We start from the raw sequence: 16144 nt of genomic DNA on the forward strand, positions 1-16144 counted from the left end.
TGGACAGATCTGGGCTACTGATCCAGGGGCGGACTGAACAGTCGGTCACTCGGGCGCTGCCCGAGGGCCCGAGGACATTAGGGGCCCAGACTCGGCCACATGAGAGGCCACTTGCAGCGGCTGAATGAAATGCCGCAATGCCGATAATAACACTGCTATTTCCCAAAGACAACCACTGGATATGACGCTGAGCATGTGCACACAACTTCTTTGGTCGACCATGGCGAGGCCTGTACTGAGTGTAACCTGTCCTGTTAAACCGCTGTATGGTCTTCACCACCGTGCTGCAGCTCAGTTTCAGGGTCTTGGCAATATTCTTATAGCTTAGGCCATCTTTATGTCAAGCAACAATTTTTTTTCAGATCCTCAGAGAGTTCTTTGCCATGAGGTGGCATGTTGAACTTCCAGTGACCAGTATGAGAGAGTGAGAGCGATAACATCAAATTTAACACACCTGCTCCCCATTAACACCTGAGACCTTGTAAAACTAACGAGTCACATGACACCGGGGAGGGAAAATGGCTAATTGGGCCCAATTTGGACATTTTTACTTAGGGGTGTACTCACTTTTGTAGCCAGCGGTTTAGACATTAATGGCTGTGTGTTGAGTTGATGTTGAGTTATTTTGAGGGGACAGCAAATTTACACTGTTATACAAGCTGTACACTCACTACTTTACATTGGAACAAAGTGTCATTTCTTCAGTGTTGTCACATTAAAAGATATAATAAAATATTTAAAAAAATGTAAGGGGTGTACTTACTTTTGTGAGATACTGTACATAGTAAAGGGAATAGAGAAAATAGACAGGTTAATTCAGGGACTTCTGCACCCCAAATGCTGTTAGATCAGCTACCCTAATGATGACCTGCACGGTAAGCACACTAAGCCTGATAGCTGTACACTGCACACATGCTGGTGAAGGGGGACTGGTGAAGCACCTGAAACATGTTGGTTGTTTGCTCTGTTTGCTGTCACCTTGAATATTATTAAATACTTGTGCTCTCTTCTTTGTACATAGGTTATTATTGTTGTCTATGTGTAGTTTGGGAGGATTTCTCCTCACTTCCTGTGCTGGTGACAGGTGATCATAGGGCAGGAAGTACAGAGAAATCTCCCTATAAGGGGCAAAGAGAACAATAAAAAGTGGTTTAAATCCACATTGAAGATTCTGCAGAGTGACTTCAAGTCATAGCTAACTGCTGACTTCTGACTTTGAAACAGCTCTATCGAGTTTAGAAGAAATAATGTTTCTCATATGCTTCTAATTACTATGTGTACAACCTTGGGATCTCCCGGGCAAATAAGTACTGTTCTGCCTTAGATTTTAACCTATTTATTGCCAAACTTTTTCCTAAGACAGAGGGATTTATGTGTCCAACAGAGTTGCTGTGGTTTCCAGCTATGCTCTGACTAATGGAAAGCTGGTACTTGTCATCATGACTTTGCTACGCTGTCTGGGTTTATTTATAGTAGTACACTAGGTAATGTTTTGCTCTTTTGTACTTTTAAAACAAAGCAGTTAAGACATCTGTATGGGGCACAGTACCACTAAGGACATACTTTAAAATGGTTCTAAAAGTAGTTATTTTTTCCTGAAATAAAAAGAGGTTTATACTTGCCTGCTCTGTGCAATGATTTTTCACAGAAATATCCATTTCCTCTTCTTTAGCAGTCCCTTGCCAGAGCTGTTCACATCTTCTTCCTGCGAGTACCCCCATAGCAAGCTGTGTGCTGAGGGGGCACTCATGTGGTCGTGCTCCCAAGCTGGGTTGTGAGCATCTGTGAACACACACAACACAACACGGCTTGGTAATGCCCCCTGCTCCCTCCTCACAGGATTTGACTGACAGCAGCAGGAGCTAATGGCTGCCACTGCTGCATGTGAAGCCTGTGAGAGTGGGAAGAGAGGAGAGTGGGGCTGCCGGCAGTGACAGCGTTGGATTGTGAGAGGGGTGTCAAGTAAATGTTTGGTGGGTGGCAGCCAGAACAAGTAGTAGGAAATGTTTTACCTTAATGCAAGAAATGCAAGTTAAAAAATGATTGGACGTTAGAACCACTTTACCAAACTTCCCCCTTTAAAAAACAAAACAAAACAAAAAACAGAGGCTGAGGAATTGGTGCAGGAAGGAGGTGTTCGGGTTCCTTTAGTAGGGACGGGCTGCACCTAAATGGGGAGGTTGCAACTCTGTTGGGGGAGAGGATGACTAAAAAGTTGAAGGGGCTTTTAAACTAGATGGCGGGGGGGATCAGAGAAAGTGATAGCAGGTCACAGAGTGCTAATGGAGGCATTAGTGGTAATATAACCATAACACCTAAACCCTGGGTAAGTGAATTGACAAAACATAACCACAGCCACAGAAAATCTGGGGAGGAAAAAATATGTGCCCGTACACAACTGAGAGGCATGTTCACAAATGCCAGGAACCTAGTCAACAAAATGGAAGAACTGGAGCTGCTGATACACAAGGAGGATTTAGACTTCATGGGGATATCAGAAACATGGTTTGACAGCTCACATGATTGGTCAGCATCTATCCAGGGGCATGCCTTATATCGGAGGGACAGCAAAGGTAGAAGAGGGGGAGAAGTGTCTATATATTAAGAATGATTTATGGGTGGACGTGAGGGACGACATTGCAAATGGGGCAAGGAGGGAGGTGGAATTCATGTGAGTGGAACTTCAAAGGGAAGAGAGAAGCTGGAAATTAATAGTGGGGTATGCTACAGGCCCCCTAGCCTGAAGGATGAGGAGGAGTTGGATCTCCTGTCACAGGTAGAAAAGGCAGCAAGGCAGGGCAATATCATCATAATGGAGGGCATCAATTATCCAGATATTGACTGGGCAGAAGAACCAGCTCACTCATAACACTGCTAATCTTTCTTCTACCCCTACCTCCGTATTGTTCCAGAATGGGCCGAACTGGGATTTCATTGAAAACCCAGCATCCCACCCAGTGGCGGCCCATCCATAGGGGGCATCGCCACCCTAAACCCCACCCCCCACCTGCATCTCCACCCTAAACACCCCCTGCCTGCATCTCCACCCTAAACACCCCCCCTGCCTGCATCTCCACCCTTAACCCCCCCCGCCTGCATCTCCACCCTAAACACCCCCCCTGCCTGCATCTCCACCCTAAACACCCCCCTGCCTGCATCTCCACCCTAAACACCCCCTCTGCTTGCATCTGCACCCTAAACATCCCCCTGCCTGTATCTCCACCCTAAACATCCCCCTGCCTGTATCTCCACCCTAAACATTCCCCTGCCTGCATCTCCACCCTAAACACCCCCCGCCTGCATCTCCACCCTAAACACCACCCCCCGCCTGCATCTCCACCCTAAACACCCCCCTGCCTGCATCTCCACCCTAAACACCCCCTCTGCTTGCATCTGCACCCTAAACATCCCCCTGCCTGTATCTCCACCCTAAACATCCCCCTGCCTGTATCTCCACCCTAAACATTCCCCTGCCTGCATCTCCACCCTAAACACCCCCCGCCTGCATCTCCACCCTAAACACCACCCCCCGCCTGCATCTCCACCCTAAACACCACCCCCCGCCTGTGTCTCCACCCTAAACATCCCCCCTGACTGCATCTCCACCCTAAACATCCCCCCTGACTGCATCTCCACCCTAAAGGTCCCCCCTGCATGCATCTCCACCCTAAACACCCCCCCCCCCCTTACTGCATCTCCACCCTACACCCCCCGACTGCATTTCCACCCTAAACATCCCCCCTGACTGCATCTCCACCCTAAACATCCCCCCTGCATGCATCTCCACCCTAAACATCCCTCCTGCCTGCATCTCCACCCTAAACACCCTCCCTGCCTGCATCTCCACCCTAAACATCCCCCTGACTGCATCTCCACCCTAAACACCCCCCAACTGCATCTCCACCCTAAACATCCCCCTGCCTGCATCTCCACCCTAAACACTCCACCGACTGCATCCCTACCCTAAACACCCCCCGCCTGCATCTCCACCCTAAACACCCCCAAGTGCATGCAACTGCACCCTAAACATCCCCCTTACTGCATCTCCACCCTAAACACCCCCCGACTGCATCTCCACCCTAAACATCCCCCTGCCTGCATCTCTACCCTAAACACCACCCGACTGCATCTCCACCCTAAACACCCCCCCTGACTGCATCTCCACCCTAAACACCCCCCCGCCTGCATCTCCACCCTAAATACCCCCCTGCCTGCATCTCCACCCTAAACACCCCCCGCATGCATATCCACCCTAAAAATCCCCCCCGCATGCATCTCCACCCTAAACACCCCCCCCAACTGCATCTCCACCCTAAACACCCCTCCGACTGCATCTTCACCCTAAACATCCCCCCGACTGCATCTCCACCCTAAACATCCCGCCTGACTGAATGAGGGAGGGGGTCCTGTGTATCAATGGGGAGTGGTTTTAAGGAAAGGGTCCTGTGTAATGATGAGGAGAGGGATGGTCTTAGGGGGAATTGGTTTTGTTTAACCATGGGAGGTATGTACTCTGCCCTGTGATGCTCGGGATGCATACTCTGTCCTGTGATGCTGGGTCTATATACTCTGTCTTGTGATGCTGGGGTTGTGTACTCTGTCTTGTGATGCTGAGCTGTATACTCTGTCCCGTAATGCTGGGGCTGTATACTCTGTCCCGTGATGCTGAGCTGTATACTCTGTCCCGTGATGCTGGGGCTGTATACTCTGTCCCGTGATGCTGGGGCTGTATACCCTGTCCCGTGATGCTGGGGTTGTATACTCTGTCCCGTGATGCTGGGGCTGTATACTCTGTTCCTTGGTGCTGGGGCTGTATACTCTGTCCCGTGGTGCTGGGGCTCTATACTCTGTTCCTTGGTGCTGGGGCTGTATACTCTGTCCCATGGTGCTGGGGCTGTATACTCTGTTCCTTGGTGCTGGGCTGTATACTCTGTTCCTTGGTGCTGGGGCTGTATACTCTGTTCCTTGGTGCTGGGGCTGTATACTCTGTCCCGTGGTGCTGGGGCTGTATACTCTGTCCCGTGGTGCTGGGGCTGTATACTCTGTCCCGTGGTGCTGGGGCTGTATACTCTGTCCCATGGTGCTGGGGCTGTATACTCTGTCCCGTGGTGCTGAGGCTGTATACTCTGTCCCGTGGTGCTGGGGCTGTATACTCTGTCCCGGGGGGGTGGGGCTGTGTACTCTGTCCCATGGTGCTGGGGCTGTATACTCTGTCCCGTGGTGCTGGGGCTGTATACTCTGTCCTGTGATGCTGGGGCTGTATACTCTGTCCTGTGATGCTGAGCTGTATACTCTGTCCCGTGGTGCTGGGGCTGTATACTCTGTCCCGGGGGGGGGTGGGGCTGTGTACTCTGTCCTGTGATGCTGGGGCTGTATACTCTGTCCCGTGGTGCTGAGCTTATACTCCTGACACTATGGGTAGAAGATAGTGGAATAGAGGGGACGGAGTGGGTGGATCATATAAGGGGTGGGGCTTATGAGAAGTGGGATGGGTTAAAAGGGAGGGGTGTGGTCTGGTGCCCCCCCCCATCCTAAAACTTCACCAGCCGCCACTGATCCCACCGATGCAGGCTAAATCCCAGAGCCCATTGCCAGTTTCAGCTCCTGGCTCCACTAATCCCCCTGCTCCGATCCTGGGATCCAATCCCCCTGCAGCACAAAGGGCTTCTCCTCCTCTCCCTCCCACTAGGTGCACTACAGGGGTTCCAGTATCTGCACCCAGCACCCCCGCTGACTTTCTAATTACTACCCCGACCACACCCCCGCCCACTGATCCTATCCTTTCTGTATGCCTTCTTCCCCCCTTACACTGTTGCCAGCTCCCCTCCTCTCCCTTCTGCTGGCTGAAACTGCTGCAGGGAGAGCCACATCGGGGAATCAGTTCCAGTTGTGCCACCCCTCTTCACTTTCTGATATACCCCCTCTGTGCAGCTCAGATTCCCCCTGTGTGCCCCCCCCCCCCCCACACACACACACACAGTGCTGCCCGTGCTTTTCCACCTGCTGCTGCACTGCAGGGCACACAGGGGGATCTTCTCAGGATAGAGAGCTGGAGCTGCCTGTTACGGCGTTACGATGTAGCGGCTATACAAACATAACCACAGGTCCTAATTTGACAGGTGTGCAGATGTGGACATGAATACACACTTTCCTTATTCTGGGCCATACACCTGCTTCCAGACGCCTGTCAACTTAGGACCTGTGTCTGTGTTCATACAGTCAACTGCATCTTTATAGCATATTGGCATAAGGCTGACTGCACACAGCTCCAACCACATAAACAAACTGCTGATTCACACTCTACAGGCCACAACACCAACTCAAATGAGCCATAGGACCTCATCTACATACAGAGCTTTTTTTATTAACTCAATACCATCATATCCGTAATATTTTGCAGGAATTTTGTATGTTATATAGCGTTTGTGTTTGCTAGTAATGATGTTATTGTATTTTTAGTGAGAATGTCTTTTTTTTTTTGGGGGGGGGGGCAGGTAGGCTGTAAGGGGCCCTGTAATTTCTAACAGCAGCCCTGGTAACACATCACCGAATGAACCCTTGTGGATAACAGAAGCTGGTGTCCGAAATAGACTTGAAAATCTTAACACAAATAATTCACCAGGACCAGATGGAGGGGATGATTGGGGGACTATATCCAAGATATTGATTTATGGAAGATCATTCTTGCCAGACCTGTTAACATTCTATGAGGAAGTGAGTAGCCATCTAGATAGGGGGAGGCCTGTGGATGTGGTATATCTGCATTTTGCAAAAGCATTGGATACAGTTCCCCATAAACGCTTAATTTACAGACTGAGGTATGTAAGCATGGACCATAGAGTTTTTTCATAGATAGAAAACATCAGTTTTCGGTTACAGGAGCATGTCCAAAGGGTAGTGATAAATAGCATGTACTGAGACTGGTCTGGAGTGGTAAGTGGGGTACCCCAAGACTCTATCCTGGAACCAATTTTCTTTAATTTATTCATAAATTACATTGAGGTTGGTATAAATTGTTCAATCTCAGTGTTTGCTGATGATACAAAGCTAAGTAGAGCAATAACTTCACAGCACAGAAACCTTACAAGAGACCTCAATAAAATAATGGGGTGGGCACCTACATGGCAAATGAGGTTTAATATTGAGAAATGTAAAGTAATGCACTTGGTTCCTACAAACTTCAAAGCAAATTGCTCACTGGGGGGGGGGGGGGGGCTCTGGGGGAATCCAGGATGGAAAAAGATTTGGGGGTCCTAGTAGATGACAGACTCAGCAATGGTACTCAATGCCACGCTGCAGCAAGCAAAGCTAGCCGAATATTAGTATGCACAAAAAAGGGATTTTACTCCAGAGATAAAATGATCATCCTGCCATTTTATAAAACTCTGGTTCGGCCACATCTGGAATATGCCATCCAGTTCTGGTCACCAATCCTCAGGAGGGAGGTGTGGGAACTGGAGAGAATCCAGAGAAGGGCAACAAAGTTAACAAGGGGACTAGAGGATCTCATTCACTAGGAATGACTACAAACATTAAACTTAACCACTCTGGAGAAGAGACGCTTGAAAGGAGACATGATAGCAATATACAAATATCTCAATTGTGATTCGAACACAGGGAATAAACTATTCAGTCTCAGGGAATGTAAGAAGACACAGGATACTTTTAATCTTAAACTGCATAGGTTTTTTTTCACTGTCAGGGCAGTAAGGATGTGGAATTCACTTCCACAATTGGTGGTGCCAGCGGGAAGTAGTGATAGTTTTAAAAACTCTTGGAGGGGTATCTTAGCAAACACAGTGTACAGGGATATGGGAAATTATTTTTGCCATGAACACACATACACTACGCAAAAGGTTGAACTGGATGGACTGGTGTCTTTATCCAACCTTACCTACCTTTGTAATTATGTATCCCCTGGTTTTGTTTAGCTCTAAACACATGAAAAGCTGCAAGATATTAACCTTTATATTTTTCTGTTTATATTCCAGGCTCACCTTGTTCCTGATAGGAGAAGTTTTCTTATGCTACCTCATGCTTCTTTTTATTGATCCCAGGAAAGTACATGTGTAAGTTTTATGTGATTGGTGCTTAAAACATATCTAAACCCAGGAACAAAAATGCATTATATGAGGGTTCTTCAAAGAGTTTCTGCATATTTTTTAAATCTATTATATTATAAAAGTGTGGACACTTTTTGAAGACCCCTCGTATATTGCAGCTTACCAGTCCTAAAATGTGATGGCTGCATTAGTATTATTTGTTAAGCATTTTTATCCTTATTTTAACCTGACAATCCTGCCAGTAACACACTTCATATCCAAGGGTGACAAAAATCCTACCTATTTGTGGAGGAGATCTCCCATATCTGTGGAGGAGGAGCATTGTCACTCGTGACCATAGAACACCTCCCTCTTTGTATCTACATAACATAAGGGGAGGTGTTCTGTCATACACAGAGAGAGCTGGAAGCAATGCTAATTAATAAGAGTTCGGTACAAGTAATGATCACAGGAAGATATAAGCTCACAAGATTTCTAGCAGGATCAACAGGTTATTTTGTACTCATTGAGCAGATATAACAAATGACATAGTTTACAAATCAAATAAGGTTAATTGTTAAGGTTCACATACACTTTGAAGAGGTAGTAAACTCTACTGATTTTTTTTAAATGGTTCCCTGCTGATTTATGTAATAATGTGCTAGTATGTACATTTAATACATCAGTGAGCTCTGAATGCAGAGCACACCGTGCATGCGCAGTGATGTCATCAGCTGAATGTGAATATTTCCAGCGCAAGTTTAAGAGATAGTCACCATACCTACAGATAAGACTTATTATAAGCTTACTTTTAGGTACAACTTTAAACTACCACTTTAAGTCTGACTTTTTTTTTACTTGTGCGTTGATATAGTTTTCCATTGTTCCACATTAATGCATTATTATGGTTGTCTGTATGGTGGATCCTGGGGATCATTCACCACTTTCACATACCGGTAAATGCCATATATTATGCATTGACGAATGAGAATTTATTTTGTTTCTGTAGGATTCCCACTACCACACTATTCTAACTACCACACTACATTACAATCCATTGTGAAAGAGCCCTGCATGCTGCATTCTAGTATGGCCCAATTGAAGTTTGTTGGCATCCACTATACAATGGACAAATTGCACAGTTTTATACTTTTCTATGTGTGTTATTGTGTGAATGAGCACAGTAGTTCTTACCAGAACACAATATTACCAGTATGAATGGGCATCTTGCTTCAGATGATTCAAAATATATCTTGCTGCATTATCCTTGTGACGATGAAGGCAGCCTATGATTTGCTGCTGGCCAGTATGTTGGCGTCCACTATACACTGGACAAATTGCACAGTTTTATACTTTTCTATGACGTGGAATGACTGTCTCAGACACAAAGGGCCAAGTAACAAAATGTCATATGTCAGTTTCAAAATATCTACAGATAACAGACACATTGTTGAGAAATTGTTTATCTGGAAGGATTCAATAATGTATAAAGACAAAAAGCAAGCTGTTTGCCTCATATAAGAATGTCATGCATACCAGATTTTTTTTTTTTTTTGCACACATCACCACTAACTAAGCTTTAATCAAGTATAGAAATTGTAAGAGAAGACAGAAATACAAATAAATGTAATCTCAACCTAAGTGATCTTTTAAAGGGAAATTATAGTGAATTCTTGCATAAAATTTGAGGCATTTTAATATAACTTTAACATTTTTACAAACATTCTTACATATTTTAGTTATTGTAAATTAGATTAGCCATTAGACCTGTTATCAGTTTAGTTCATTTACTTTCTTCTTACAACTGATGAGATAAAATATCACATAGGGCAGCGTTTCTAAACCTTTTTTTTACCTCAAATAAATCTGTGAAATAATTTATGGTTACTGTGTAAGATATGTCATACACATTTCTCCACAATATCTTACTTTTTAGTTTACATTTTTTCAGATTTTGAAAATCCATGACTTTCGGCATGTTTCACATCAAAATGTGTGTTTCCTACACCATGCTCAAAATGCACTGGGTGTGTGATCTGCTGTAGGTATCAGTGTATTCCTAACGAGACACCAAACACAGATCACAAACACAGTTTGTCTGCACCAGATTGCATAGTACCACAGTACCATGTGATCCGGTTAAAAGTAGCGCATGCAGTTTTTAAATGAATGCACTGAAAATTACACCGCACTATATCGCACAGGAATCGCACAGGAACACAGACGATGTTCCTGTGCAATTCAGATGTGAACTGGCCCCAAAGGTCTCCAGGATGCCAAACGTCCATACAATGCTCTCTTAACAAGACTATAAATGAAATTTCTCTGTTTCTTTCAACATGCTGTAGTTCCTTCATCTTTTATAAATATGGATGAGATGTGTACATGGAATTTACTCTCTATAACCCATCTGACCATTTGAGAACTAAACTAATACATTTCTTGTGAAAGAATGATTTATGGTTCCTAGTGTTACAAATGTATATTGTAAACTTAAGATACATTAGCATTAGCAGTAAGTTGTAAACAAAATAAAAAGAAACAGGGAATGTGGTTCACCTAGCACACATGTGACACCGAGAGCAGTTCATTTTTTTTTAACCACTCCCTCCAAAACGTTACTTTCAGTAATAATAAATTTAATTAAAAATGATAACGGCAAGAAAACAAATACAGACAGTGAAAATTGTAGTGTCCTTTTACATTGGTGGTCAGTAGAAAAATCCCTCATACTTGTGGTTATTGGTATCCCCCTCTACATTTGTGGTCAGTGGAAAAGTACTCTTTTACATTGATGGTCACTAATATATCAGATGGATATCAGAGAAAAAATTCCCATGTACACTGAAGGTCATTTGGAAAAAGGTCAGTTGGTGAGGTGCTCCATTACATTGGTGGTCAGTAGGAAAAGTGCCTCCTTACATTGGTGATCAGTGAGAGAGGTGCCCTTTTACATTGGTGGTCAGTGGAAGAGTCGCCCCACCTACATTAGTGATCAATGAGAAAGGTGCCCTCTTACACTGGTGTTCAGTGGGAGAAATTCCCTTTACATTGGTGGTCAGTGAGAGAGGTGCCCTCTTACATTGGTCAGTGAAGAGGTGCACACTTACATTGGTGGTTAGTGGGAGAAGGGCCACCTTACATTGTTGGTCATTGCAAGGAAGGCCCTGTTAAGCTGACCATACACTAGCTGGCCATACACTAGTAGAATTTTAACCCACATTGTTCACTCCTCCCCATGCACCATGCAGTACTAATGTGCATCCTTAAAATGAATTGGCAACTTTTTTTTTTTTGTATTATTCACTTACCTGATTTATGCCTATATCTAATTTCACTTCCTCCTTTCAGCCGCCACGGCACCATACGTAATTTTCGGTTTTGCATTAGCTCCTGGGAGATCTTGGTCAGCTTGGCATGGCACTGCTCCCGTAACATTTAACATTGGCATCTATTGAAATTCTTGGTCAGCTTGGCATGGGACGGCTCCACTAACATTTAACATTGGCGTCTATGGAAAATCTTGGTCAGCTTGGCATGGCAAGCTGATCAAGATTGCACCGCACTGCACATGCCCGGGATCGGCAGGTGCGTGCTGGGTATCCAGTATGCACAGAATGCAGGAAGAAGGACAGTGTGGCTTCAGATGCCCATACTGGAGATGGCCGCGCTGTGCAGGAATATCACAAAGTAAGAAAACAATGCTGCACAAATAGAAAACTGGGCATAGTTTACAGCATAGCTTTGTTACATTGCACGAGACATGAGTATTCTAGTAGTATTTTTATCTTAAAAGTCATATTTCATAAGGAGAACCATAGATATTATGTCCATTCTCCAAACAAACTGGGATGGAGGACCCCAACAATCGGGTATGCTTCTCTCGCTTGACCTACAGAAGGCCTTTGACTCGGTCTCCTGGCCTTATATCTTTGCTGTCCTCCGCAAATGGGGCTTTGGACAACGCTTTACTGGCCTAATACAGGCCCTCTACTCAACTCCTACAGCGAGAATCAGAATCCAGGGCTTCTACTCCAAACCCATTGCCATAAGACAAGGAACTAGGCAAGGATGCCCATTGTCCCCTTTAATTTTTGCGATGGCGATCGAGACCCTTGCTATAGCTATAAGACAAAACCAAGACATAAAAGGGGTGGTATGTGGATCTCGTGTTCACAAATGTGCCCTATTTGCGGACGATATCATGCTATACATCACTTCTCCCATAACTTCCTTGCCCAATCTAAACGTCCTGCTAGATTCCTTCTCCAAGATGTCAGGTCTCTAAGTGAACTACAGTAAATCCCAGGCTCTCAACGTCTCTCTAACTCCCTCCACTGTTGAACTTTTAAAGCAGAACTTCAATTTCCAATGGAACGAATCCTCCATCAGATACCTAGGTATAAACCTCACAGCTAAGATAGAGACTTTATACAGCCATAACTATCCCCCGATGTATCGTAAACTAGAAGCAGATTTACAGAATTGGATCCATCTTCCCATATCATGGCTAGGCAGGATACACGCTATCAAAATGACTCTATTACCCAGATTACTTTATCTGTTTAGATCCCTGCCAATCCCCATTCGTAAGGATCACCTCTCAACCTTCCAAAACAAAATCTTAAAATTCATTTGGGGTAAGAAAGGGTATAGACTAGCCCGCAATACTCTCTTCGCTCATAGGAAGAGGGGTGGTTTAGGCCTGCCACATCTATTCCGCTATTATCAAGCAGCCAGACTAACACAGCTATCCGTAATTTACTCCAAATATGAGGAGCCGGACTGGATCCATATTGAGAATCAGGCAGCCCCCACTTTTACCCTAGACTTCTTACTGTGGACCCCCCAGAAAAATAGACCCGCTATTTTATCCCCAACTCTATCCCACTCATTTAAACTATGGGATTCCCTGCGCTACTCTGCCTCCTTGGTCTCAACAATTAAACCTTTAACTCATATTTTCAATAATCCTCGCTTCCCTCCAGGATACAATGTACTTGCCTTCAAATGGTGGGTCGATAAGGGTCTCTATAGGATAGGACACTTTTTCACAGCCACAGGACCTATCACCTTGCAATTTTGTATCAAGAAACTAAGCCTTCCTAAGACCGAAATTTTTCGGTTTCATCAGATCCAACACTTTCTGCACTCCCTTTGCAAAGGAAACTCAAACCCCCCGACCTTTACAGAATACGAACTTTGGTGCGGTCAAGCCATGGACCAAAAGGGGGGGATCTCCTTAGTCTACACGTCTCTCACCACCCCCAAAACAAAGGCGCCCTATATAACAGCCTGGGAAACTGACTTCTCTTTCCAATGGGCATTGGACAAATGGCACTCAATGGGGGCTAGATCCTTTTGGGGTCTGCTCAACACAAACCTTATGGAAGCAGGGACAAAAGTACTAACCAGATGGTATTACACGCCAGCCAGAGTTGCACACATGTTCCCAACAGCCAGTCCGCTCTGCTTCCGGGGCTGCAAGCTTACGGGGACAATGTCACACATTTGGTGGGAATGCCCAAGAATTCGCCCCTTTTGGAAGAAAGTTTTTAACCTGATTGAAAGATTGATCGGTGCCAAGGTTCCCAGGTCTCCCACGGTGGCTCTCCTTAATGATCCAATTCCCCATCTCTCTAAACCCTCCAGCAGGTTGACCCAATTTGTACTGCTGGGAGCCAAAATCTCCATTGCCAGGAATTGGAAGGAACCAGGGGTTTCGTTTACAATAGTCAAGAAAAAGATTTCCTGGATCATGTCTCAAGAGAGGCTCGCCAGTTTGCTGGAGGACACGTCTGATAGGTTCGTAGCCACCTGGGAGCCCTGGGCCCGAGTAATGGACCTGACCAACTTTCCATATGTATGAACTTCTCTTCCTAAACCTGATGCAAGTAGTGACGCTCTCCTCTCCCCTACCCCCCTCTGTCTCCCTCTTCTTTCTCTTTCTTTATCTTTCCCTTTTCTTTCCTCTTGTTCGCACATTTCCTCTTGGTTTCCATACTGTGGACTAAGGCTAGTCCGGAAAGGTATAAAAGTATCTGTAAATGTCTCTCAGGCAATGTTCGTTGGTTGGCACAAAGAATCTTTTGCGATTTGCCTTAGTTTGCTTCTCCCAGCAGAGGAGCCTCAGAGCGGCCCATGGGCTGACCGGCTGGTAAAACAGGAGTTCTCTGGTATGTGATGGACCATTTCCTATCACTTATCTCCTTTTATGTTCATAATGTGTGGGCGCCTATTGCCCCTGACACAGTGTGATCCCATTTGGGGTGTCGGGGGTGCTAGGTGGCATCCCGTCTATATTTTTTATATCACTCCCAATTGTCATGTCAATCCATACCAGACATTGTGAGCTCCTTTTCCTGTCATCTTCATTTGCTCTTAATAATACAGATGCCATACAGTTCGCAATGTGACCTCTCCGGTTTATGCTGTTTGCCTATACTTTTTGACATGTTCACCACGTTCTTCATTTATATGTGAGACGACATGTTGTCGCTGTCTATTGTATGGATTTTATTTTTTGAAACAAATAAAAATCTTTGAAGGTAAAAAGTCATATTTCAGCCGGAACTCCGCTTTAAAAATAATTAGTGGGGTCAAATTTTTGAATCATTAGTGGGGTCAAATCGACATTCATTTTTGACCACAGTGAAGAGAAAATCCAGAGGAACAGGATGGAAATTTGTTTTCGAAAAAACAAATTTACATAAGAAGGTTGTGTCCTGTAAATTTCAAGTTTAATTCATAATCGTTCAGATAATTAAGACGACCCTCAAGACTTCCCCACACCTCTGGAGGTAGCAATCCCCATCTAATATAAAAAATGTGAAAAATGAAAAAAAGGATTAGAAAAAGGTTAGAAATTATTTTTGTTTTTTACAGGTGTGGGGCCTTTATGGGAGCCAAGTTCTCTCTGTCCCTCCCCAACCTGTTCATGGGTTGGTGGGAGAGGTCCCCCATATTTGGTGCTGGCAATCCCTATCGATCATCTGTAAAGGCATACTTTCGCTACATAGATGATCTGCTATTCATTTGTTCCTCAGAGATTTTAAATCTTGAGCTTAATTATCTGAATGATAATGAGTTAAACTTGAAATTCACAGGACATATGGAACTTAATTCAATTTCCTTTTTGATTGTTCATTTATCCAGTGAAGGGAATCAGGTTACATTGAGACTTTACAGAAAGCTGGTCTGTGGTAATACAGCACTCACTGCCAATTCGGGACACCCCCTTCACACCATTAAAAGCATCCCTGTTGGCCAGTTTTTGAGACTCCTTAGAGCAGCCTTTTTCAACCAGGGTGCCCCGGCACCCTGGGATGCCATGAGCTTTCTTCAGGGGTGCCTTGACAAAATGTTAGAAAAAATGCCCAAAAATGGTATACAAGCCAGTGAGTGGATGAAACCTGCCTTTTAGTTACACAAAGCCACAGGTTTTCATTGTGCACCATTACGACCTTCTAACTGCTGGCGTCCTAACAAACAATGACATCATCAGTTGGTGAGGAGGATGTCAGTTGTCCTCACAGCATCCTTGTTTGATTCTCCCCAGCCCCTCTCTGTCACATTAGCTGGGGGGGTCACATTAGCTGAGTGATGAAGAAAAACCAAGGAGGAAGAGAAACATTGGCATACTAATCAGTACCAGTGTGCAAAAGTGTGTTTTATTTGGAAGAATAAAACACCTGAACTTCACGTGTGGATGTTGATGTGTTATGTAAAACTATTAGAATAGCTTTGTACATTTTACATTTCGAGACTGTCCATAATTTTAAAGGGTGCCTTGACTGAAAAAAGGGTGGGAAACACTGCCATGGAGTTTGCAGCGATGATACTAGTTTTGACAAAGAAGCTAAACTGATGTCAGATCGCTTTGTGTGTAGGGGTTATTCAAAATCTGATCTGAATAGAGCATTGAGTATTGCTAATAAAACATTCCATGAGAAATTACTGAAGGATAAAACAAGAAAGGTTTCTGGATGCAATAATATTCCGGTCTTTTTCACACCCTACAATGCTGAGTTTAGTAAGATTGGAAACATTGGTATTTGCCTATTTTGTATAATGATCCAATCTGCAGTACAAGTGCTGTCTAA

At 44.7% G+C, this 16144-nt stretch overlaps 1 protein-coding gene across 1 annotated transcript in view; it reads left to right on the forward strand.

Annotated features, from left to right (window-relative positions):
• Positions 1-16144, forward strand: part of LOC143982351 (membrane-bound glycerophospholipid O-acyltransferase 2-like) — an 83723-nt gene that overhangs the window by 10135 nt on the left and 57444 nt on the right. The window contains exon 3 of the mRNA XM_077480989.1: positions 7992-8069. Within this exon, the coding sequence (XP_077337115.1) occupies positions 7992-8069 (78 nt within the window). The remainder of the gene's footprint in view (positions 1-7991; positions 8070-16144) is intronic.

This window comes from Lithobates pipiens, unplaced genomic scaffold (assembly GCF_037356315.1).
Source record: "Lithobates pipiens isolate NorthernLeopardFrog02 unplaced genomic scaffold, aLitPip1_a1.2 Scaffold_16, whole genome shotgun sequence".
Classification (NCBI taxonomy): domain Eukaryota; kingdom Metazoa; phylum Chordata; class Amphibia; order Anura; family Ranidae; genus Lithobates; species Lithobates pipiens.